At 47.8% G+C, this 23,971-nt stretch overlaps 1 protein-coding gene across 3 annotated transcripts in view; it reads left to right on the forward strand.

Annotated features, from left to right (window-relative positions):
• SLC18A2 (solute carrier family 18 member A2) overlaps nucleotides 1–23,971 on the forward strand; it is a 38,657-nt gene that overhangs the window by 8,495 nt on the left and 6,191 nt on the right. For 2 of the 3 annotated variants that reach the window (XM_027112705.1, XM_027112706.1), the window contains 12 exons: nucleotides 1,923–1,981; nucleotides 2,258–2,341; nucleotides 2,656–2,748; nucleotides 3,454–3,543; nucleotides 3,651–3,694; nucleotides 3,765–3,825; nucleotides 6,478–6,573; nucleotides 17,213–17,291; nucleotides 17,459–17,510; nucleotides 18,778–18,841; nucleotides 20,572–20,691; nucleotides 20,832–20,965. In XM_027112705.1, coding sequence (XP_026968506.1) covers nucleotides 1,923–1,981; nucleotides 2,258–2,341; nucleotides 2,656–2,748; nucleotides 3,454–3,543; nucleotides 3,651–3,694; nucleotides 3,765–3,825; nucleotides 6,478–6,573; nucleotides 17,213–17,291; nucleotides 17,459–17,510; nucleotides 18,778–18,841; nucleotides 20,572–20,691; nucleotides 20,832–20,965 — 976 coding nt within the window. The remainder of the gene's footprint in view (nucleotides 1–1,922; nucleotides 1,982–2,257; nucleotides 2,342–2,655; nucleotides 2,749–3,453; nucleotides 3,544–3,650; nucleotides 3,695–3,764; nucleotides 3,826–6,477; nucleotides 6,574–17,212; nucleotides 17,292–17,458; nucleotides 17,511–18,777; nucleotides 18,842–20,571; nucleotides 20,692–20,831; nucleotides 20,966–23,971) is intronic. The other variant, XM_027112707.1, reaches the window with a different exon arrangement.

Consider the following 23,971-nt stretch of genomic DNA (forward strand, 5'->3'; position numbering starts at 1 on the left):
CTGTGTCCTGCCAGGTGACTTTGGCCAGTGGCTGGGCTGTAGACTGGACATAACATTGCTGGTATTCCGATAGCTTTGACGTATGTATGGTTTTCCAAGTAGGATGTTGAAAGGGATGAGAAGCCTGTGTTTATTCCAGGGCGGTCGTATGTCCATTCTTCCCCCAGACATGCAGTCGTTGCTGAGAAAATAAACTGCCTGTGAGTTCTCTGAGTTTCCTGGAAGTTTCCTTCACAGTATCCAGCAGTGCCATGTTGGACCTGGTGTCGTGAACGGCTTTCTTTTCCTACATGAATAAGGGCACAGAGCAGTCAGCTCGGTGTTAGTTGAGACAGGAGAAGCTGTCATTTGATGGCATCTGAACTGCAGTTCAGGACTCTGGTATCTTTCCTAGTTCACAGGATTGGCTTCAAGCCCTGCTTTGTGAATTACAAGCTCATTTCAGGTCACAGTAGAGGAATCTTTGCCTGGGTTTGTGGGAGGGCGACTGCCTGAGAATGCTATGATTTTGTGATGCTGTTTGGTTTCCGGATGCACATGAAGCAGTTAAAAAACTTTGTAAGTGTGCCCAGGACTTTTAGAATGGTTCTATTTAAAGCCACGTATGCCTTTTGTCATATACCTGAGGAGGTAGTAAAATTTGCATGGAAACGTCCTGGACTGGATTGAATGGCCCTGAGTGAAATTAGCCCTAGGACATTAGACAAGTCATTTTTTTGTACCTCAATTTCCTCATCTGTAAAATGGGGAGGTGGTCGTCTGCCCTTATCAGGTCATTGAGCTCGTGTGTAAGTGCTTGGGGAATGGAGTGTAACCTTAAGGTGAAGGTATTGTGTTATGATTTTTTTGAAGAGCTCTCCCAGGCTGTTTGACTGGGACTCAGGGTTCCTGTTCCTCATTTGGTTTCTCTCCAGGATCTGGAGGGTCCAGGGCTGGAGGGAGATGAGGCCTGGAGATGCTCAGGGCTGTTCTGGGCTGACACAAGTCTCCTTTAGGGCAGTAGCTCAGCCAGTGCTGGCCCCTTCAGGCCAGGTCGTGGGAGGGAAAGAAGCTGCCTTCACTCTCATGCCCTGTCCATATGGCGGGGACCAACCTGCTTGCTTAATCTGCAGAAACAGAGAGGAAAAGAAGAGAATGAGGGAGGAAACAAAATTTCTGAGGCACTTTTTCTGTTCCGGATGCCCTGGTAGCAGTTTAACATCCATATCTCATTTCATACCCATTCCAGCTCTGGGAGGTGGGTGGTGGTCTTTCTGCGGGGCCGAGGGGAGATTTGCCTGGGTTAAGTGGCAGGGCCAGGTGTCCAGGCAGGGGTGTGATGCCAGGAGGCCAAGGTCTCCCACCTCCCCTGTCCGCGTGGTAGCAGAGCCCTGTACAGACAGTGGTCTTACAGAGCAAATAGGATGTTGAATTTTTGCACAGAAAACAAGGTCTGTCTTTCTCAGCTGGCTTCATGGGGGTCAACGTGAAGACAGATCTGAAAATTTCCTTGCTTCCTAATGCCTCTTAGATGTAGTGCCGTTGCATCTGCTGCCCGTTGAATCGCTTGATGACCTTTTACTAGAGTCGTTTGATTGCAACTGTCCCTTTGGGGAAGCTCTAGTAAAGACTGCAATTAAAGAAATTTTTACAAAATGATGGAAACAGGGGCTGTGTATTTGAACGTGTTCTGGGTTACTTGCCAATATTTTATTAACATTTATTCCAGTGAAAGTTCAGAGTGGCAATCCGTAAATGTATTCACGTTCCAAGACAGTCAAACACAGAAAGGTCATATAGGAAGCACCAACTATATGAATTTTTAGAAAAGTTGACCAAACACTTATCCACCTGATCCCAAAGGGTAAGCAGGAGAGACTCAATATCAAGGCTACACGAGTACGCAGCGGTCACCAGGTTCTCACTGTGGTTCTGTTCTGCAGGATCGGCTATCCCATTCCAATGTTCACGGGATTCTGCATCATGTTTATCTCAACAGTTAGTAAGTGTCTGACGTTTGCCTTCTGAGTGGGGGTCACCGGGTGGGCTCTGACCACCGCCAGCTGGGGGTTGAGAACACAGCTGGGGGTGGGGGTCGGGGGGTGTTTTGGCCACAACTGCAGAAAGAAGTTGATAGGAGAAGTCTTCAGGGAGCAAAAGCACAGTGTGGTTAACACGGAAATACCCCGTCGGGTTACGGGAGGTCCCCTGTTTGAGCTGATCTGGTCGCGGCACCAGCGGGTCCACAGTGACTGTGGCCTGGCCCCTCTTCCCGCAGTGTTCGCCTTCTCCCGCAGTTACGCCTTCCTGCTGATCGCCAGGTCCCTGCAGGGCATCGGTTCCTCCTGCTCTTCTGTAGCTGGTAGGTGTGGAAACGCCTAAGTCAGTGCCCCGGGGCTTCCATCTGTCGGAGGGGCCACCGTCATTGCCCAGGCTGGCGGCCCTTTACAGAATGAGTTGGAATAGTTCAGGGAATCTAGGTGTTGGTGGTGGTGGTTGGTGGTTGGTTCTCAGAGAAGGTGCCACCTTCTTGTTGGGTGCTGCTCGGCCTTATGTTCTGTTGGTCTGGCAGGTGTGGGGAGACCACAGTCTGGGCTGGGGGTGGGGGAGGGCGAGTCATGATGGTTATTCTGTTGCTCCCAGAGCTTGGCTGTCGCTGTTTCTTTTCCTGTTTAGGGATGGGCATGCTGGCCAGCGTGTACACAGATGACGAGGAGAGAGGCAATGCCATGGGGATTGCCCTGGGAGGCCTGGCCATGGGGGTCTTAGGTGGGTGAGGGCCACTGTGGGGGCCACCTGGGGGGAGGGGCCTATCTGGCATTGGACAGTGAGCCCCCTTTCACACTAGTGTCCACTGTTTCTTCCCTCATTTCATGGAGCCTTTGAAAAATGGTGGGAAGAGTCCTGACCTGGGAGGACCTGGACTCCCCAGACCTCCCTCCTGGGCCCAGGTGTAAACCCAAGCTTTGAACGGGATGGTCTGCCAAGGCCCCTCCTCTTGAACATTCTCTGAGTTACCACCCACCTGAGGACCTTCCCACTTTCTGAGCCTGCCTCCTCCACCTGCCCTGGCTGAGCTCCCAGACCAGGTGCGAACACCTTCCCTGAGAGATCCAGGTCCTCTCCGTTTTCTGTTACTTTCCTGGCCTTCATCTGGAGCCCACAGTCCCTGTCTGTGCTGCTGTGTAATGACCATGAAGTCTTCACTGGTCCATTTTCCTGTGCACTTCCGTTGCCTGGGTCTTATTTCCTCTGACCTTTACTTTGGGAGTGATTCCATGTCTCAGGTGTGAAACCCCTTGGAGGAAGTTGCCAGGGCAACTTAACAGTCCTGAACAGAATGTAGGGTGGCCACCCCACACAGTGTTTGGAACAAAGTAGAGGGAGAAACGCAAGAAACGCAAGATGGTTCTAGACCAGGGGGCGGTCATCAGTCCCGGGCCCGGCCCTGGCCCTTCTCTCTCTTCCTTGCAGTGGGCCCCCCCTTTGGGAGTGTGCTGTACGAGTTTGTGGGGAAGACAGCTCCGTTCCTGGTGCTGGCTGCCCTGGTGCTCTTGGATGGAGGTGAGTGAGTCCACGTGGACCCCTTGGCCGTGACCTTGGGGGCCCTGAGCTTGGCACCCCTGTGGGCAGGTGCTGGGGGCCACACCTCTTCTTTTTTTCTCCTGTAGCTATTCAGCTCTTCGTGCTCCAGCCATCCCGGGTGCAGCCAGAGGTGAGCGGCGGGGCAAGGCGGGTGCTGTGGTGGCCACGTGGCCTCTTCTAACCCCTGTTGTCCCTGACAGAGCCAGAAGGGGACGCCGCTAACCACCCTGCTGAAGGACCCGTACATCCTCATCGCCGCAGGTGGGGCTCCCCCAGCACCCCTGGTTCTTCCCAGCCAGGCGGTGGGGGTGGGCGGTGAGGACCAGCGTTCATTTTGCTGCTGGAAACGTTGGGCTGTAGAAAAACATAAAAGGCACAAAGAGGTTACACGTCAGAAGAAATGGTTTTCTTCTGTCATTAATTTCTGACGCAGCCAGGCTCCTTTGTTGTTTTTCATCTGGGGCAGAGATGCCTGAGTCACAGAGACGCCCTCCACAGAGGATTGTTTTGGGCCAAACTTGCTCACTGTGTTTGTGTCAGAGGCTGTCGTCGTTTGGCCTTGAACTTCTGGAATGGGTCCATGGCCTCCCTGCCGGTGCCTTAGGGGGTGCTCTGATTCACCTTGGCATCTGTGAATAGAGACTGACAGCAGGGCCCCAGAGGGCCAAAGGGTGCCTCTCTTTCTGCAGAGGGCGTCCTGCGCAGCGGCGGACAGGCGGCTGGAAGACATCTTTGGGTTCTTGGCCGAGATGGGCTCAAAGGACGCCCTGGGGTTCTGTGGCTCTTGGGGAGGATAATGGGCTGCATCCATCCAAGCAGCTGACCTCCCAGGAGCACCCCAGTGACACAGGCCTGGAGCTGCCTCGTGAGGGACTAGCCTTACGCGGCCTGGGCCTGGACACAGTGGTCAGCAGTGACCCTCGGCATCAGGCCGGAGAGGGCATCCATGCAGTGTGGCCTCAGGCCCGGTCAGGGTTCCCTCCAGGTAGGGGTAGGTGTGTCTAAGCAGCAGTCACAGACACTAGGGCTGGGGGGAGCCTGGGTGAAGTGACGCACGCCCCACCTGAGGGCATCAGATTCAGCCGCTTTCAAAACCCCAGGCTGCTTTTGTTAAGGTGTATACTGCTGGGTTTGGTCCCGGCACCACATAAGAGGCCTTGGTCTAGACCTTGTCTGTCATGCCTGTTGACCAAAGGGTTATAAGCCTGGTGTGGCGACCTCCTCATGCAGGGGGACCTCACTGTGTCCCCAGCAAGACACAGGGAACATTCCAGAGCTGAGATTCCCCTGGAGCCCTGGCTGTCCGAACTGGGGGGTGAGGACATGTGTGGTGAGAGATGGGGGCCCAGAGATGCGAGTCCCTGCACCTCGGGGCACACGTGTGGGCAGGCTGTGTTGCCTGGGCCCTCACTGTCTCACCCCTACCCACCCTTGGAGGAAATATAGAAATCCAGCCGGCACTCAGGGTCAGGCTGTCGGCAGGTCCGGGCAGCCTGGATGGTGGGGTGTGGGGTGGAGCTGGGGGGCAGGCGGTGTCTCGTTTGTACCGCTGGGGTTTAGTTTACAGAGGCGACTGAGTGACGAGATGACACGGAGAGATTAATACCACCAAAGGATGATTTTATTACTTATGTTTCTGGAGAAAAGGGGGCATGCCACGTCGCTCAGGGCCACATGGGGAGGCACTAGGTTTGGTCAGGAGGCAGAAAGGGACGAGGGGAAGACCCAGGCCAGAACCTAGGCATTGGCATGAGAAAGTGGATTTTCCATGGGAAAGGTAGGGGAGGGTAAGCAGTTTAGGATTGGCTAGTTTAAATAATTCCAGTCTGGGTGCTCTCCCCAGTTGCCTGGGTGGATTTAGGGCAGGAGATACTGGTGAGGTGGGTGAGAGTTAGATAAAGCAGGGACTCAGAGTATGGGTTCCGGATCACAGGGGAGACTTGAACAACTCTGGTTGTTAGCTTGGCCCTGTAATTAACGTCAAATAGACAAATACAGAATTTAAGAAAACACGGAATAGATGGGTGAGGGGAGTCCAGCCATTTCAGCATCATTTTTATGTTCTGTCTTTAAATGCTACAAAGGATGAAAAAATCTTTCATCGTATGTAAACACCTTAATTATGATTGCGCAATGTTCTTTGAATCAGGAGTCTAGCAAATTAGAGGTTCCACGGCACACAGCACAGGAGGCTCTCAGAACAATGGGGACGGCAATTTGTGTTGTTCCAGGTGGTTCTACATTTACGAAGGGTTCTGGTTAACACAGTGATAACGGATATTTGCATGGATACCCTATAGGTACAGCTGATTTTAAAAAAATCCCTCAACAGCATGTTTGCACTAAATGCACTTGAATTTTGGGCAACTAAGGGCATCGTTAGAAATATCTGTGTTTGTTATACGGTGAAACATAGGTGTAGGAGCCTCAGGTTGCCTGAGTCTGTGTGTGGTCAGCCCGAGCTGCTGAGTAGCCTCAAGCAAGTTACTGCATTAGTAACTTGGATTTCTTCATTAATAATAATGTAATAATGAATAATAATAATGAATAATAACGATAATGAATAATAATGAAGTAATGAAATAATATTATAATCAATAATAACTTGGATTTCTCCATTTCTTCATTAATAAATTGGGAAGGTTAAACCTAGTGATCACTAAGCCTTCCTCCACTTCCACACTTTATGACTCTGGGATTCTAGTTGTTTTAAGTAATAATAATAATTTCCAAAGCAACACTCCCCACTATCCCTTTGACCTGTCATTTGTCTTTTTCTTACAAAAGTAGACGTTCTGGGTATCTGAGCTGATTGTTCTGGCTGTGGGCACATGGATTTAACTGTGTTTGGAAATGGTAGGGGACACTTGAGACCCCAAACAGAAGGACACTAACCTTCTTCCTCCCTTTAAGGGTCCATCTGCTTTGCAAACATGGGGATTGCCATGCTGGAGCCAGCCCTGCCCATCTGGATGATGGAGACCATGTGTTCCCACAAGTGGCAGCTGGGTAAGACTGGGCCGCGAGTTTCTGGTTCTAGAATTTTTGTCCCCAGGTTGGGTCTCATTATTGTAGTCCTTCTGAGCTGCCGGTAGCAGGATGATAAAGTGATGGTTTCTGTTTGTCACTTAATGGGGTCAGTGCTTAGGCTAGCAATGAGCTTTGGGGTTGGTTTTGGCTCCAGTTTTTGTATCACCCCTGATAGAGGCATAATTAATATCAAGGCATCAGACCTGGGCAGAAATGAGAGATGAAAAATACATTCAGCATTTCCTCACACTTCTGAACTGGACAAGTTATATTAAATATATGTGGACAGTAATAACATTTATGGGAAAGAGAACAACAAACGTAGTTTTTTTTTTTTTTAATTGAAGTGTAGTTGATTTACAGTGTTACGTTAGTTTCTGGTGTACAGCAAAGTGATTCAGTTATACATACATATACGTATTCTTTTTCATATTCTTTTCCATTATGGTTTATTATAGGATATGGAATATAGTTCCCTGTGCTATACAGTAGGACCTTGTTGTTTATCTATTTTATATATAGTAGTTTGTATCTGCTAATCCCAAACTCCTAATTTATCCCTCCCCCCACCTTCCCTGTTTGGTAACCATAGGTTTATCTTCTATGTGTGTGAGTCTGTTTCCTAAATAAGTTCATTTGTGTCATATTTTAGATTCTACATATAAGTGGTAACACATGCTATTTGTTTTTCTCTGTCTGACTTACTTCACTTAGTATGATAATCTCTAGGTCGGTCTGTGTTGCTGCAAATGGCATTATTGCATTCTTTTTAACGGCTGAGTAGTATTCCATTGTGTATATGTACCACATCTTCTTTATCCATTACAAACTGTTTTTAAGAGGATGAATTTTTGAAAGTATTTTTTATTTAGAAAGTAATTCATGCTTATTGTTAAAAAATCAAAGTACAGGGACTGAGGAAGTAAAAATTGTAAAAATCTCATATTCATCTTTCCCCCTGTCCCAGCCCAGTCCTCTATGACATTCATTGTTAACAGTTCTGTGTGTCTATTCCTCCATTGTTCTGCATTGATCACCATCTTTGTGAAGTGCCTGAAAAACCCAAATCTTGCCATTACACACTGTGTGGCCTCCTGTTTTTCTATGTTTCTGTGTCAAAATGGGTAGATTTACTTTTCACAATTAATTAAATTTTATTTTTTTATCAAAGTTACACATGTACACAATTTTTAAGTTAAATATGTTATAAAATCATAATGAAAAAGCAGCAGTCTTTGCCCCATGCCTCCTCATCTCCAAATCTCTTCCTCAGATTTGATCACCTTCAACTCTTTTAGTTGTTTCTTCTGCTAATTTCCTTTATGTCTCTAAATAATGTGTACACTCCTATTTTTTGATTTTCCAATTTCTGACGTTGTCCACCAGCTTCCTAATACAGTAGATGAGGATTTAATGCCATTATTGCTTTACCTGAAAATATCAACCAACCAACTCACATGTTTTCTCACCTTCTGTTCTCCTGAAACAATTGTATTACAGGTTTGGTTAGATTGGCATTCAGTATTGACATTATTGTGACTATGTAAATATTATTCAAAGACGAGCTCTGTAGGGTTCTGTGATTATTTCTTTTCTTTTTTACAAACTTTCTGTTTTTCCTGGAGTTAGTAATTATGGTGTCTTTCTATTTTCTTAGTTTTCTGTGTAGCATTTATGAATATATCCCTCAAACTCTTTTGCAGAGATGAAAGACCCTCTAAATATGGACAAGTACCTCCACAGACCTAACCTTTCTGTGTTTTTGCTTGTTTGTGGACATCTGTCCCACATCATTCTGACTTCCTGCTCTAGTCTAGAGTTGTTCCCTAGGCCATCCAGAGATTTTCCTCTTCTAATGTCTGGGCGTCTTCTTTGCCTCTCTTCTGTTTCCTGTATCCTCCTCTCCTGTATTCCTCTCTTTCGGTTTACTTTCTCATTATGCTGGAACCCGTCCTCCAGCAGCTTCCTGAGAGGGGGTGCACGGCAGGTAAAGTCCTCTGGGGTCCTGCTTATCAGCAGCATCTTTATGCTTCCCTCAACTTTATCCCGAGTTTGGTTGACTTAGTCTGTTTGGGTGTATAATTCTTGGCTGGACATCCTTTTCCTTCAGAGTCTTGAGGCCAGGGTTGCTGTTGTCTTCGGGCACGCAGGGTTGCTGTTGAGGAGGCCAGTGTCCTCATTCCCCATCTTCTGTAGGAGCTCGAAGGATCTTCTCTTCCTCTCTAGGTTATGAGCATCCACGAGCTGATTTGCAGGGAGTCTTTTCCTCCACTGTGCTGGGCACTTGCTTGTTCAGCCTCTTCATTTGGGAAATCCCTTCTTTCAGTTCCGGGAAACCTTTTTGTATTATTTCTTTAATCCCTCCCCCTCTTCCATTTTCTTTCTTCTCTTTTCTGCTACTCAGGTGGGTTGGATGTTGGGACCTCTGTGTTTTACACTTAATTTCTTATTTGCCTTCCCTTATTTCCATTGATTTCTTCATCCTCCTCCTCTAAACTCTATTGAACTTTTACAGTTGGTGGCATCGTATCACACTTTTGAAGAGCCCTTTCCCATTTGCCCTAAGTGGTTTTGTGTATGTGTGGGGCGGTGGAGGGATGTTGAAATGACACCCTTTACCATTCAGTAGGAAGACTTCTCTTCACCTCCCATTTCAGCCTCTTGTGACATCCCTGATCTCCATGCTGCCTGGGGTTCCCTGAACCTTTTCAGTTCAGTTTCTCTAAAGAAACCTTCTCCTGCTAGGTGAACCACTGAGGGCTGGGGGGTCCAACCGCTCTCTTTCTGGTTGACAGCCTCCGCCCTCAGCCTTATGTTCACAGTACCTGGAGCCTTCAGTTCCTTAATTTTCTGGGTTCTGAGGCACAGAGGTCTTGCTGCTTCTGCCTGCTCCGTGAGCAGGTGGAAGGTTCCAGTGCTCTGGGCTGTGTCCCTCTCTGCTCTCCCTCCCCTTGCTCCTCCCTCTCGTTGCTTTTTCCCCTTTCATTTTGCCTTTCCTTGGGCAGACAGGGGGAGGGTCTATTGTTTTCTTTTATTCCTTTACTAAAATTTAAATGGAATTTAGAGTGGGAATAGAGAAAAGCTCGTAGATTCAGTCTGCCCTGTTTAACTGGAAAGCCATCATTCCTTCTGCTCTGATTGCCTTTTATTCCATGTTAAGGTTATACCATACCTTTGGTATATACCATATACCTTTTTCTACCAGTCCTTGTTGCTGGACATCTAGGTCCATTCCAGTTTTGCCATCAGAAACCATACTGCAGTGAAATATCCTTTCCACGTATTCTGCGCATGTTTGGAAGTACATATATCTGTAGGGCAAATTCCTAAACTTAAACTGGCATTTTGATATTTGGTAGCATTGCATTAACACGGGTATTATCAATCTTTTCCAATCGAGTGTGTGAGAAAGGGGGTCTCTTTTTTTTTACATCTTTATTGGGGTATAATTGCTTTACAATGGTGTGTTAGTTTCTGCTTTACAACAAAGTGAATCAGTTATACACATACATATGTTCCCCTGTCTCTTCCCTCTTGCGTCTCCCTTCCTCCCACCCTCCCTATCCCACCCCTCTAGGTGGTCACAAACCACCGAGCTGATCTCCCTGTGCCATGCGGCTGCTTCCCACTAGCTATCTGTTTTACGTTTGGTAGTGTATATATGTCCATGCCACTCTCTCTCTTTGTCACAGTTTACCCTTCCCCCTCCCCGTGTCCTCAAGTCCATGCTGTAGTAGGTCTGTGTCTTTATTCCCGTCCTAGCCCTAGGCTCTTCATGACATTTTTTTTTCTTAGATTCCATATATGTGTTAGCATATGGTATTTTTTTTTTCTCCTTCTGACTGACTTCACTCTGTATGACAGACTCCAGGTCCATCCACCTCACTACAGATAACTCAATTTTGTTTCTTTTTATGGCTGAGTAATATTCCATTGCATATATGTGCCACATTTTCTTTACCCATTCATCTGTTATGGACACTTAGGTTGCTTCCGTGTCCTGGCTATTGTAAACAGAGCTGCATTGAACATTTTGGTACATGACTTTGTGTGTGTGTGTGTGTGTGTGTGTGTGTGTGTGTGTGTGTGTGTGGTACACGGGCCTCTCACTGTCGTGGCCTCTCCCGTTGCGGAGCACAGGCTCCGGACGCGCAGGCTCAGCAGCCGTGGCTCACAGGCCCAGCCGCTCCGTGGCATGTGGGATCTTCCCGGACCGGGGCACGAACCCGTGTCCCCTGCATTGGCAGGCGGACTCTCAACCACTGTGCCACCAGGGAAGCCCACATGACTCTTTTTGAATTATGGTTTTCTCAGGGTATATGCCCAGTAGTGGGATTGCTGGGTCATATGGTAATTCTATTTGTAGGTTTTTTTTTTTTTTTGTGATACGCGGGCCTCTCACTGTCGTGGCCTCTCCCGTTGTGGAGCACAGGCTTCGGACGCGCAGGCTCAGCGGCCATGGCTCACAGGCCCAGCCGCTCCGTGGCATGTGGGATCCTCCTGGACCGGGGCACGAACCTGCGTCCCCTGCATCGGCAGGCGGACTCTCAACCACTGCGCCACCAGGGAAGCCCCTATTTGTAGTTTTTTAAGGAACCTCCATACTGTTCTCCATAGTGGCTGTATCAATTTACATTCCCACCAACAGTGCAAGAGGGTTCCCTTTTCTCCACACCCTCGCCAGCATTTATTGTTTCTAGATTTTTTGATGATGGCCATTCTGACTGGTGTGAGATGATACCTCATTGTAGTTTTGATTTGCATTTCTCTAATGATTAATGATGTTGAGCATTCTTTCATGTGTTTGTTGGCAATCTGTATGGGGTCTCATTTTGATTTAGTTTTACAAATTCTTTGTGAGTGAAATTGAGCACCTTTTCATATGTTTATTATCCATATCTATTCCGTTTACTGTGAACTTCTTATTAATATCCTTTACCCATTTTTTCTATTGAGTTTTGTCCTTTTTTAAAAATTGATTTTAAGTGTTCTTTGTATGTTATTAATCCTTTATCAGATGTTTTGCAAATATTGCCCTTTGTTGTGTGTCTTTTGACTTTATAGGTGGGATTTTATTTTATTTTATTTTAAATTTTTTAAATTTTTTACCACTCGGAACATTTAAAATGCTCTGAGTCAGATTTAGCAAGCTTCCCCTTTACGTCATTGTCATTTCAATTCAGGCTCAGGAAGGCCTTTCCTATGCCAAGATTATTTTTTCACTATGTTTTCCTCCAGTAAATTTGTGATTTATTTTTTACATTAAACTCTTGGATTTACATGGAATTCATTTTGCTGTAAGGTGTGTGATAGGGATCTGGTGTTACTGTTTTCTTTATGGCTGGCCAGCCCTACAGCCAGGAACCCTAGGAGTCCATCTGGTATTTCCCACGTCTGTCATGCTGGAAATGACTGTGTGTTCTTGGGTCTGTTTCTGGATTTCTCTCTTGTGTTCCGTTTGTCTGCTTGTATTCCTGTGTCAATACCCTCCTATTTAATTAGCTTGAGAATACTGCTTAGTACACGGAAGGCTAGTCCCCGCACACACACATTTCTTTAAGAATTTATCAACTGTCCTTCCTAGGGGTTTATTTTCTTTTCATAGTTCTTGCACCTTACACACTGACATCTTCAGATGGAGACTCTCAGTTCTGAATAAGCCCACTTGTTAGTGCTCCCAACCTTCCTCAGGTGAACTTGCATTCCCTTTGCAGAGGCATCCTGGCAGATGCTGCCTCCTGGTTTGGGCTGGTCCCTGATCTTCCGGCCTCACTCCAATTGGCCTGGCCTGAGCACTAGTCCCTTTGGGTTCTGCATTGAATTTCTGTGTTCGTTCATTTAAAAAAACCCAAAAATCCTTCATTAAAAAGCCCCAAATGGTTGGAGGTCGGGCCAGATGTGGAAGGACTGCTAAAGGGTGTGAGGTTTCTTTTTGGGGGTGATGAAAGCGTTCTGGAGTTAAGTCATGGTGATGGTTGCACAGCCCTGTGAATATACTAAAACCCAGTGAACTGTGCACTTTAAAACGGTGAATTGCATGGTTTGGGGATTATGCCGCAAAACCAAACCAAACCAGGCCCCCAACAACGAATCATTCAGTGAAGCAGGAAAGATTCTGGGAGGTAAACTAAGGCTAGTTCTTAGCAGGAATTTCGCTCTGAACTTCCTGGCCATGGAGAGAGCAGAGGAAACCCAAAGGCTCTCAAAGGTTCTAAGGAGAGCTCACCACTTTGCAGGAGGGGTGGACTTTTTCTGTCCTCGAGTTAGCGAATAGCAGCTTTGCAAAAGATGAGACATTCTTCGTGTCTCGGCGCTGGTACCGGCGGATGACACCACGGGAGCTGTTTTTCTAGGGCTCTTTCCCTCTGTGCCTGTGCTGATCGGCGCCTTCAGGTCTCCTCAGGAGGCTCCCTGTGTCGGTGGCGCGTGGCTGTGAGTGGAGCTCCCATGTTGGCTTTGCACGTGCTCCTGGGCAGAGACGCTTTCCTGGTGTTTCTGTTTTCTCCGCTTAACTGACTTATCACCCTAATTGAACACGTCCTGGCCACGTGCAGCGCTCTCCAGCTGCTTTGCCCTATTCTTCTCCAGACACAGCCCGAGGCTTTCTGTAGAAAGTCTTTCACGTCAGTCAGAGACCCAGGCCATCCGGGTTAGACAGCAGGCTGCAGGCTGCCTAGATTTCATCAGGAGGTCCTCTTGTGGGGCTTATCACCCCGGCCAGATGTTCCCCTGACCCTGTACCTTTCCACCAGTGAGATGGCTCCTTCCTCGTCTCAGAGCTAGACTTGGGTTTCCTCAAGAGAATCAGATTTCTGTTCCCGTTTGCAGTGTCATCTCCAGTGAGGGGAAGCTCTCCTCTTAGGTGGGCCTTGCCACCTCGCGGCCCCCTCTCCTGAGCGCCTCAGGCCCCTCCGAGCCTGGGTGAGAAGGCCCCTGGGTGGGCCTGTCCCCGAGGCGAGGACCCAGCTCTAGGAGGTGGCACAGGACTTCCCCGGAGGCCCGGGCAGCTCAGCCCCTCCCTGTGTGAGCTCTCTCCAGCCCAGTGTGGAAACGGAAGCCGTTCTACCTTTTGCTTCTCTGATTGTTTCTGGAGAAAGACTGTAAGATTTGAAGTAAAGCAAAACAGTCTATGAGCTGCGTAGGGGACGCATGATTGTTCTTGTTGAACGCGGTGTTTTGGGCCGTCATTCTGGGGGAGGTAAAGACGCGGCCATCCCTACTCCAGAGGCTCCCTTGCAAGCCCGTCCCTCAGACTCCTTGTGCTGCCACTGGGGCGTGGCCCTGGCTTTGGGTTGGTGGAGAGAGAATCATCATGGCGTCTCTTTACCTCAAGTCCTGGGTCAGATGACTTCTCCCTGACACTCTGAGGCTTAGGGCATCAAAAAGTTCATGTTCATGGTGAGGGCTGTGACCCCAAAAGGGAAGCATAGGCTCTGAGGGGCAGGCCCCAGACAAGGGTGGAAACAGACTTTTTCTTCTGGTTCTTTAACGAGGTGCGGTGGTGCAGTGTGGGATGGAGGGAAGGACACTGGCCTGCTGGTGGGGGACCACACTGCTCCCAGCCAGCTGTGACCCCAGGCATGCCCCGTGCCAGCCTGGCTGGGTGGCAAAGACAAGATGATGGCCAACCTCCTGTGGTTCTGGGATGTGACGACTTCAACCTCCCGAGCCTCCCTCTGGAGAGTCCAGATGGGACCACTGCCCCATTCTGGTTCCTAGCTGAGCCCTTGGGGACGACAGGGATGGGTCACCCGGAGCTCGGAAGAAGCCCAAGGCTTCATCCTCGCGGTCACTTTGGGGCTGCGTGTCCAGGATCAGCTCTCTGTGGACTTTGTGATGGTCCAGGCCTCTCCCTCGTGTGCAGGTCAAGCCTGTGGTCAAAGCCAGGCTTTCCATAAAGGCACCAGGGGCAGGTGGGTGGTCCCTCTTGGTTAAACGTTCTTGTATGAGCAGAGGCGAGTGAGCAGGCACCGGCACCCCAGGGGAAGAGAAGGGGTCGCGCGTGGCCCCGCCCCAGTCAACACTTGTCATGCGGCTGGGGAAAGGCCTAGAGGGAAGTCTTGTTGTGTTTGCCGGTGATACAAATTTGGGAAGGATGAAGATGTCCAATTAGTCGCAGATTCAAAAAAATCTCCACAGGCACAAATGAAGGCCTGAAAGGAACCTGGGGGGATCCTCTGGTGAGAGTGTGAAGCCCTGCCGAAGGCTGGAAAGCACCCCAGGAAGGCGAGGTCGGGGCCCTGGAGGAAGCGCAGGTCTCTGCGCGGCAAGCCCGGTGAGCGCATGCGCCGCTGGGGCTCCACAGACTCTCGCTGTGCGGCTGCCCCAGAGGGGCGCGGCCGAGGGGCCGGACCTCGGAAGAGGCTTGTAGGATTCCTTCAGCCCTTCTTTTTTTCCTCAGATGCTAGTGGTCCTGTGCTGTGTGCCCATCGTGGGCTGGGGCAGTTCTGGGAACCAGGTTTCAAGGTCGAGAATAACGTAAACTTGTACAGAGGGGGCCGCAGTAGGCGCCCTGCTGCTGGGGCACAACCCAGGGCCTGAGGCCGTGTTTCCTCGAGAAAGCTGAGTGGCAAGAGGGATGCCTCTCACTCTTCCCACGCGCCGGCGGGGGGCTAGGGGAGGGGGTTGAGCCAGCTTCTCCTGGCTCTGGGATGTGAACCAGGGCCGGCAGGTGGAGGTGGTGGGAGGCTTAGGGCTGGTGTTAGGATGCTGCCCTGTAGTAGGAGGCGCCCCTGAAGCGCCGTCTGGAAGCGTAGTGGGCTCCCGGCCCCAGGTTTCCCAGCAGAGCTAGACGGCCCCCTCCTGGGACCCCGTTCCTCCCCGAGGCACACTGAGGTTTCTTTGAGTTCTGAGAGGCAGGTTCTGTGGATTGTGTGAGGTGGTGGAGGTCCTGGCGAGGCAGACGATGCTGAGGCTGTGTCAGAACAGGAAAAGGGAACTTGGAACCTGAGCTCCAAAGCGTGCCTGGCCCCGTCCGCAGCTTGAAAGTCAAGAAAGGAGGACTCTGGGCCCCCGACCACACCCTGCCTGTTGCCCCGTGGAGTAAGTCCATGCTGGACCAACGGGGGTGCCTTCAGGGGACGGCCTTGAGTACTTCCAGCTCTGTGAAGTGAACGTCCTCATGCAGGGTCTTTCCTCTAAATGGTCAGTGTGTTCTGGGCGCCTCCTGTGTGCCACCGTGGAGTTGGGCTGCCGGGAGACAGATGAAGGGGTCCCTGCCCGCGGGAGCTTACCGCAGTTTGGGGAAGGTCAGCAGGCTGGGGTGAATGGTGAGTGGGGGCTGTGTGGAGTGACAGGGCACAGGGTCAGGCTTGCGCACGTTGCCACGTGACCTTCAAAGCCTGCCCGTGAGGTGTGTGCAGTAGGAGCTGTCACCGTCTCTTGGGCTCTGAGGGGTTCAAGTGACCCACTTAATTAAGCCTTGGGTGGTAAGTTTCCAGCTGAAATGAACACCTTGTTTCATGCCTCCTAATCCCATGCTTTGGGCTTGAGAATCTGGAAGTGGGTGTTTGCTGTCTGAGAGTACAGCTGACCCTTGAACAACTTGGGGGTTAGAGGCGCAGACCCTCTGCACGGATGAAAATCCACTGTAATTTACAGTCGGCCCTCCGTGTCTGTGGTTCCTCTGTAGCTGCTGTTCCCCATCTGTGGATTCAACCAACCATGGACCGTGTAATACTGTAGTATTTACTATTGAAAAGAAATCTGCGTACAAATGAACCTGTGCAGTTCAAACTCATGTTGTTTAAGGGCCAACTGTATCTGCTGTCCGTGGAAAATAACATACGCTGGCTTCCGAGTCACATGCGTGAGCTCAGCACCCCACTCGCTTCAGAAAGATGTAGCTTGTGTGGGGCTTGCCCTGAGCCGGCCTGCATCCCTGCTTTGAAGTTTTGGCTTCAGAGATGGTTTTCATGCTTCACTCTGGGAGTCAGGAGTCACCAGCAAGCCATTCTGGCCACAAAAGATGACCACGTAGACATTTACTTATTTATTTTTCTGGCATGGAAAGATGTTCATGAAGGTTATTGAGAAAAGCAGAATGTAGGACCATAGGTATCATCCCAGATTTTTTTGAAAAACAAAAAACCTAAATCCTGTGTACACACATTTATTTACGTATGTAAAACTTACAAGGGAAAACTGTGGCGATTATATGAGTGAAGGGGTGTGGGACAATTCTAATGTTTTTTGCCCTCATCTTAATGTTCCTCGATTTTGTCAATGCCCATGTCTTTCTCCTGTCGTACAAATCGTGAAGGGGGTGTGGGGAACAGAAGCAGATGCCACCACTGCTCACTGCCCAGGCCGGGAGCTGTCGGTGTCATCTCCGGGTAAAGTGCGCCAGCAGGCAGAGGTGGAGGCGAGATGAAGCTGATGATAGAGGGAGGAATCTCATTTCTGGAGCGTCTCGGCAGCTTTGGGCGGCCGGATAAGCCGCGTGGGGCCCAGACGGGCTCTGGCAGCCGCCGGATATTAGCTGCTTGGGTGCAGGCCCCAGGGCTTCATTTCATCAGCTCTAATCTCTAATCACCAGCGCGGTGTCTCACAATGATTAGTTTTTCTCACATGTGACTGATATCAGTACCGATAAGGTGTCCTTTTCATACATTTGCAGGCGTTGCTTTCTTACCAGCTAGTATTTCTTATCTCATTGGAACCAATATTTTTGGGATCCTTGCGCACAAGATGGGGAGGTAAGATGAAATGAGACAACACTCACTCTGTTATAATAATGTAGTTCTTTAAAAAAAATTCCAAGTGTTTCTGCCTTCACGATTACAACTTATTGTTCTGATTTCCATTGAAAACTTGGATGGGGGCGGAAATCACGTATTGATGGTGCTTTTTTGTTTTTTGACAGGTGGCTTTGTGCTCTTCTAGGAATGATAATTGTTGGATTCAGCATTTTATGTGTGAGTGAAAGATGACATTTGGCAAGTGGAAATAATCTGTGAATGAAACTTTTGCTTTGGGCAAGAATCACCAAGAAATATTTTATAGCAGTTTGAAGTTTGTTGACTGAGTTTTATTACATCTTCCATTTTCTTCTCATCATTTTTTGTTGTTGTTGTTTGTGATACGGGGGCCTCTCACTGTTGTGGCCTCTCCCATTGCGGAGCACAGGCTCCAGATGCGCAGGCTCAGCGGCCATGGCTCACGGGCCTAGCCGCTCCGCGGCATGTGGGATCTTCCCGGACCGGGGCACGAACCCGTGTCCCCTGCATCGGCAGGCGGACTCTCAACCACTGCGCCACCAGGGAAGCCCTCTCATCATTTTTTATCATCTTAAAAATTTTGGACAAGACTCTCCAAAGGGTTTATTTTTACTTCATGTTGGTTGGAAATTATTTAGAATGTTTTATTACATAGTTTTTATTTCACTTTGTAGCCCGCTCCCCAACATCTTAAACATCGCTGTGTCTTAAACACTTTAGGGCAGCTAGCCAGAAACAATAGCAGGATGTTTTTCTAGAATAAAACATCTTCTACTAAAGGCCAGTATCTATCCCAAATGAGACCTTATGGTTCTTTTCAAAAATGGTGTATGGACGAGGCTGAACTTTCACATATGGCAGTGAACTAGCTTTTCGTGGTGGTCACAAAACCCATTTCAACTCCAACTGTTAATGATTTGGAGGGTCTACTTCTGCCCAAACCTCATCCTGCTTCTCCTCCTACTTGCTCCAGGAGGGAACACGCATAACAGGCCAAAGAAATCATATCTTTAAGACTTTCCAAGATGATTTAGAGTTGGATAGCATGTTATTTTATTTATTTATTTTTTAATAAATTTATTTATTTTATTTTATTTATTTTTGGCTGTGTTGGGTCTTCGTTGCTGCGTGTGGGCTTTTCTCTAGTTGTGGAGAGTGGCGGCTACTCTTTGTTGCAGTGCTCAGGCATCTCATTGCAGTGGCTTCTCTTGTGGTGGAGCACGGACTCTAGGCGCGTGGGCTTCAGTAGTTGTGGCATGCGGGCTCAGTAGTTGTGGCTTGCGGGCTCTAGAGCACAGGCTCAGTACCTGTGGCGCACGGGCTTAGTTGTTCCGCAGCATGTGGGATGTTCCCGGACTAGGACTCAAACCCCTGTCTCCTGCATTGGCAGGCGGATTCTTAACCACTGTGCCACCAGGGAAGCCCCAGCATGTTATTTTAGCGTAACATTTATTTTCTCTTACAGATTCCTCTTGCAAAAAACATTTATGGACTCATAGCTCCCAACTTTGGAGTTGGTTTTGCAATTGGTAAGTCACACGAGTCTTTTACCTAAATTTAAAACTTTGTTTTCCCATTACTAAGACAGAGTTCCTCTTACTTGGGCAGACTATAGCTACTCAATCTAAAATATCTAGAAGTTTGACAGGAGGCTGTGGGCAGCTTAGCTCATGTACGGCTTGTAGATCGTCCATAGAAAGGTACTGGCTTCCGTGTACTAGTCATTTATTTCCTGAAAACCGGGCATATAAAAGCCTGCTATTTACAGAAGCAAAGCGACACTCCACTGCTGAGCTTGGGCAAACAGGAGAGCTGCTTCCTCAGAATCCATTTGTTTGGGCTCATATCTGTGCACAGACCTTCTCATATGAGGCTGGGGGACAAAGAGACTTCACGTGTATTTTTTGTATAAGGTTTGGTACAGAAAAGGTAGACTGATGTATTGATGACCAGCTGTACTGCAGGAATTTTCACAGGCAAAGGGGTTGAGTCTTTGCAGTAATGTGAGGAACAGTAAGTAATACATTAGGGAAAAACCTTGTTAATATTTTGGATAAATAGCATATACTTTTTGTTTCTCATTTATAATATACACATTGATCATGATAAAAGTAAAGGTAAATCTGTCACAGGGTAAAGGCAGGAGTTGACTCTTTGGTACAGTAGAAAGGGTGGAGCCTTTGTGGACCCCTTAGACCAGGTTAGGTTCTCCTAGCTTGTATGTATGCGTATACATAACCTCTCCCAGTGCCTTTATAGCCTCAATCACAGTCGTAATTTATTTTCCAACTCTTTGTTCCTTTTGTTCTCCCCTGTGTCCCAGCAACTTGCACATGTTAGGTGATCAGCAAATACTAGTTGAATGAAAGAAATGTCCCTTACCCTCCTGCCCCTGGTGGGTGTTCGGGCAAGGGGTCTGTCATTTGAACGCCCGGCTGGGCATGTTCACAGCCCTCACCTCATTCAGCCAGTCGTCATCATCTCCATTTTATCGATGGGGAGACTGATGTTCAGAGAGAGAAGGCATGACAGTGCTCACCCAGCCAGGGATTTGGGGCCAGAACTCTGAATATATGTGTGTTTCCTTTATGCTTCCTGTCCCCGACTATTCAAGAGACCAGAGATTCTAATACAGGTCTTGGAGGTGGCAGTGGTGGTTTTGGTTTTTTTAGGCAACTAAATGAGCAAAGCTCTTTCGATTTTAATTTCCTGGGTAGGGCAGGATGATTCCTCAGACTCCTTCCTGTTCTGGTTCCTTGTGATTCTCCTAATACTTTCCAACTTGAACTCTCATAATCTAAGTGTGAGGCCACAGTGTGGATGGGGAGGGAGCTGAGTGAGGCATGTAGGTTTGCCCACTCTTTGAGGGCAAAGGACGAGTGGACCAGAAAATAGTGAATCAGGAAAACACCCACAGGAAGCAGGCTTGGGGTCCACACAGCCAGTAACCAGCATCCCTCTGGATCTGAAGAACGGCAGGTGAGTCACCAGAGGACTGGGCGCTGTCCACCAGACAGCGGAGGGCAAGGGTGAGGCAAGGTGGAGAACAGCAGATGGTGATCTGGGTTCCAGTCTCAGCCTCAAGCGCCTTCAGTCTGTCTTCAGCCCAAAGGTACGTTGCAGGGAGTTTGCCTCAAGACTTGCAGGTAGCAGTGAGAGATCTTGGCAGGGTCGTGAGTTTAGGACACAGTCCCTGACATTCAGCTCATTATTGGTTTCCATCAGTTTTCTATAGACTGTGTTCCCTGACTGTCCACAGGCATGGTGGATTCGTCAATGATGCCCATCATGGGCTACCTGGTTGACCTGCGGCACGTGTCCGTCTATGGGAGCGTGTATGCCATTGCCGATGTAGCATTTTGTATGGGATATGCTATAGGTAAGGACATTGGCTTTCCAAACAACCTTTTTTCTCAGTGCATGATTGATAATGCCTACTGAAAATTATTTAAACCTTTGCATCTTTCTGCCTACGAGACATTTAGAGAGAGCTTTATCTAATTCTCTGTTTCCTGAAAGGTCCTTCCGCTGGTGGGGCTATCGCAAAGTCAATTGGATTTCCATGGCTCATGACAATTATTGGAATAATTGATATTCTTTTTGCTCCTCTCTGCTTTTTTCTCCGAAGTCCACCTGCCAAGGAAGAAAAAATGGTAAGCAAATTTTAGGATGCAATGAAGTATTTCTGGATAATTTTAGCATGGTCTCCTGGATAGTGTCGTATGGCTTAGTTCTAAAATATATTTCTGCTCCTTTTGAACAGAACTCCCCAAATGTAAATGGTAAGAGTTCCTTTTTAGTTTATACCACATAGGGCAGCTACTTGTTTTACTGTATCGAGCATTATGTTTATATATTTTGAAGAATGAAACTATTTTTGTACATAGATTAGCAGTTAATATAGCTCTTTTCATCAACCAAATATAAACAGGGATTGTTCAATTTAATTTTCTAAGGTTCTTGAAAGTCTTGAAGATAACTTTTTTGCCTCTTGTGCTTCTAAGATCAGCCATTTTTGGTACTGTTTGCTTTCCTCCTAACCCTTACAGCTTTCAGTAATAGTGTCTTAGTCCTTACTGCATAAGATTCAGGAGATGGTTTTCATGTAGGTAACAGATGCTTATGGAAAAATATTGTTTATGCACCTTTGGGCGCATGTTAGCACGTATGTATAACGTTTAAGTTCGTAATTTCATGACCAGAATCGTAGCTATAGGCAAGATGTAGTATTGAGTGTTAAGTGTTCCTTTTCTGAATAAATTCAAACTTATTGATTCTAAATTTGAATCTTGAAATGCATGGGTCATTTGACCCTTTCTGATAAGCGTTCAGACCTGGTTTGGTGCTGCTGCTGCTTTTTTTAAAACATCAAATGGTGATAGACGCTCGTCTAGTTGAAAGATGAGGGCCTTAGGTTAAAGGTGAATGAGAGAAACAAGGCTGGGGGAGATGGTATTTGGCATTTAGGAATGCGTGTGAGGTTCCCTTGCTGCTGTTCTCTAGGGAGTACGTCAGAAGTTCTCTCTGATGTTTGACCTGAAATGGGCTTTAAGGCTTTGGCATTTCTTGACTGCCCTTTTACGTGATTATCCCTAAAGAGTGGATTTAAAGAGAGACACTGAAGACCCTGAAGTTAGGTTGTGTGCAGTCTTTGTTTTGGGCACTTTCTGTATTTATTAATATGTGCAGTATATTTAAAAAATATGTCCAGCACTGAGCACTGGTCTTGTGCCCTTTACTCGATAGGATTTAAGTAGGTGATTTTGAATTACTCTCGAGCCATTTGACTCTTCCTCTTTGCCTGTGCTTGCCAGCTCCGAACAGCCACAGCCGTAGCACTATGTCGTATCTCTCTCGGGGCACTTCCTGTTTTCCAGCCTGGTTGTCTAAGTTTCCTGTCTACCTTTGTTTGTCCGACCCCAACTCAGTACCTTGGCCTCAATCAGGGTCAGAAAATTCTCTGTGCAACCACAGAAAACAACGCTTGTCCTGTTGCCACTGTATCAATCTGATTAAGGCCGAATGAAGATTACTCCTAACCCTATTTGACGAAAAAAAAAAATCACCTACAAATGCTCCTGTCATCCAAGAGACTGTTTAAGACTCGGGAGACAGTGCAGGGCCAGCACGGGCAGCCCTGGAGCCGAGCTGTCTGTCCCATGGGAAGACATAGCCTCAACCTCACACAGTGGTTGTGAGGATTAAATGAAAGAATACCAGTGGAGTGCGACCCCAGAGTCTGCACACAGTAAATGCTCAATAAATTGTCACGCGTTCCCATCTCACTCCACTCTCCTTTCTTGCTCTCACCTAACCCTGACTTACTCTGTCAGCCCAGCAGTACCCCAGTTTCCTCCCTCTCTTCCTCTCTGAGATGAGAGCCTCCTTTTACTCTCAGAGCCCAGGGCTGCCCAGTGGACTTCCCTCGCCGAGCAGCAGACGTTAGTGGCCGTTGTGTTATCTGTTCGTTGGCAGCAGTGTGAGGGCTTATCTGAGGTCTTGGAGGAAGTGGATGAGGTCAGGGGACCAGGGAGGGTGAGCTTGCCCTGCCAGCCCCCACTCTGGGGTCCCCATGTGATGGGCGGAAGTCAGGCCTCAGTGCTTCTTCCCACATTTAAACTAAGGCTTTAGTTCATTTAAAAAGAAGAGTGCTGAAGGAAGTGGAAGACATGATTCTGAAAGGCAAAGCAACAAGAATGACAGGCTTCCAGAAGCCACTTCCACTGTAAAATGTCAAAATCCTTAATAAGTGCCCGGCAAGATGAATCATTACAAACTTGAGAGAATGCGCCATCTGCCTGCCCATAATTGATGCCCATAATTGAATGCATCGTGTCGGACGCCATTTGACTGTCATAAAGGCAGCATGCGAAGGTGGCAGCTACTCACTGTGCAGGCAGAGCAGGAAAGAACCAGGTGGAAACCAATAGCGCCGGATGATGAGGGGAGTGAGGGCAGGAAGCAGTGTGTGCCGTGGTGGAAGGACGATCGATTACTGCCCACTTGAGAAAATCCAATACACACAAGTGCTGGCATTCAGGATCAGCAGTTACCAAATGCAGGGGACCTGAGAGCCAGAAGAAGGTATACAAACCTTGGCCAATCATTCTTTCATTAGTAAGCATTCTGATTAAGTGGTGTTTGGACTTAAGCTAGAAATGGAAAATTGTAGTGCTATTTTATGGATCCTATAAGTCATCCAGTCATGAGCCAGTTTGTGAGCACTTGAGTTTTTCTTCCATTTGGTTTATTGGATTTCTGCTTTTTTTTCTTTTCTTAAATAATGAGTGTTATCAATACAGGCAGAGAAAAAAGCCTGTTACTCCAGTTCCTCTGCAAGTATAAGAAACACCAACTCTGTCATTTAGGAAACTGTGTTCCAGTTATAAGACAATTGTTTACAGCCTCTAACTGTCAGAATTCCCAGTGAGGAGGAAAGCTGTGTTCTGGAATGGAGTTTTATTTTTTCGGGTTGAATTATTTTTAAAGATAGGGCACATTTCTTAGGTCTTACTCTTGAAGTTTCTAATTGTTGCCCAGATAGGAAAGTAGGTGGTTTGAGGACTGCAGCTCTCTTTCACTGGGTGACCCTGATGCAAAACCATCACTTTTTTTTAAAAAAGATGTGGTAAATAAATCTTTTTTTTTTTTTTTTTTTT

This window comes from Aethalodelphis obliquidens, unplaced genomic scaffold (genome assembly GCF_003676395.1).
Source record: "Aethalodelphis obliquidens isolate GAN/ISIS:26980383/991018 unplaced genomic scaffold, ASM367639v1 scaffold11, whole genome shotgun sequence".
Lineage (NCBI taxonomy): Eukaryota > Metazoa > Chordata > Mammalia > Artiodactyla > Delphinidae > Aethalodelphis > Aethalodelphis obliquidens.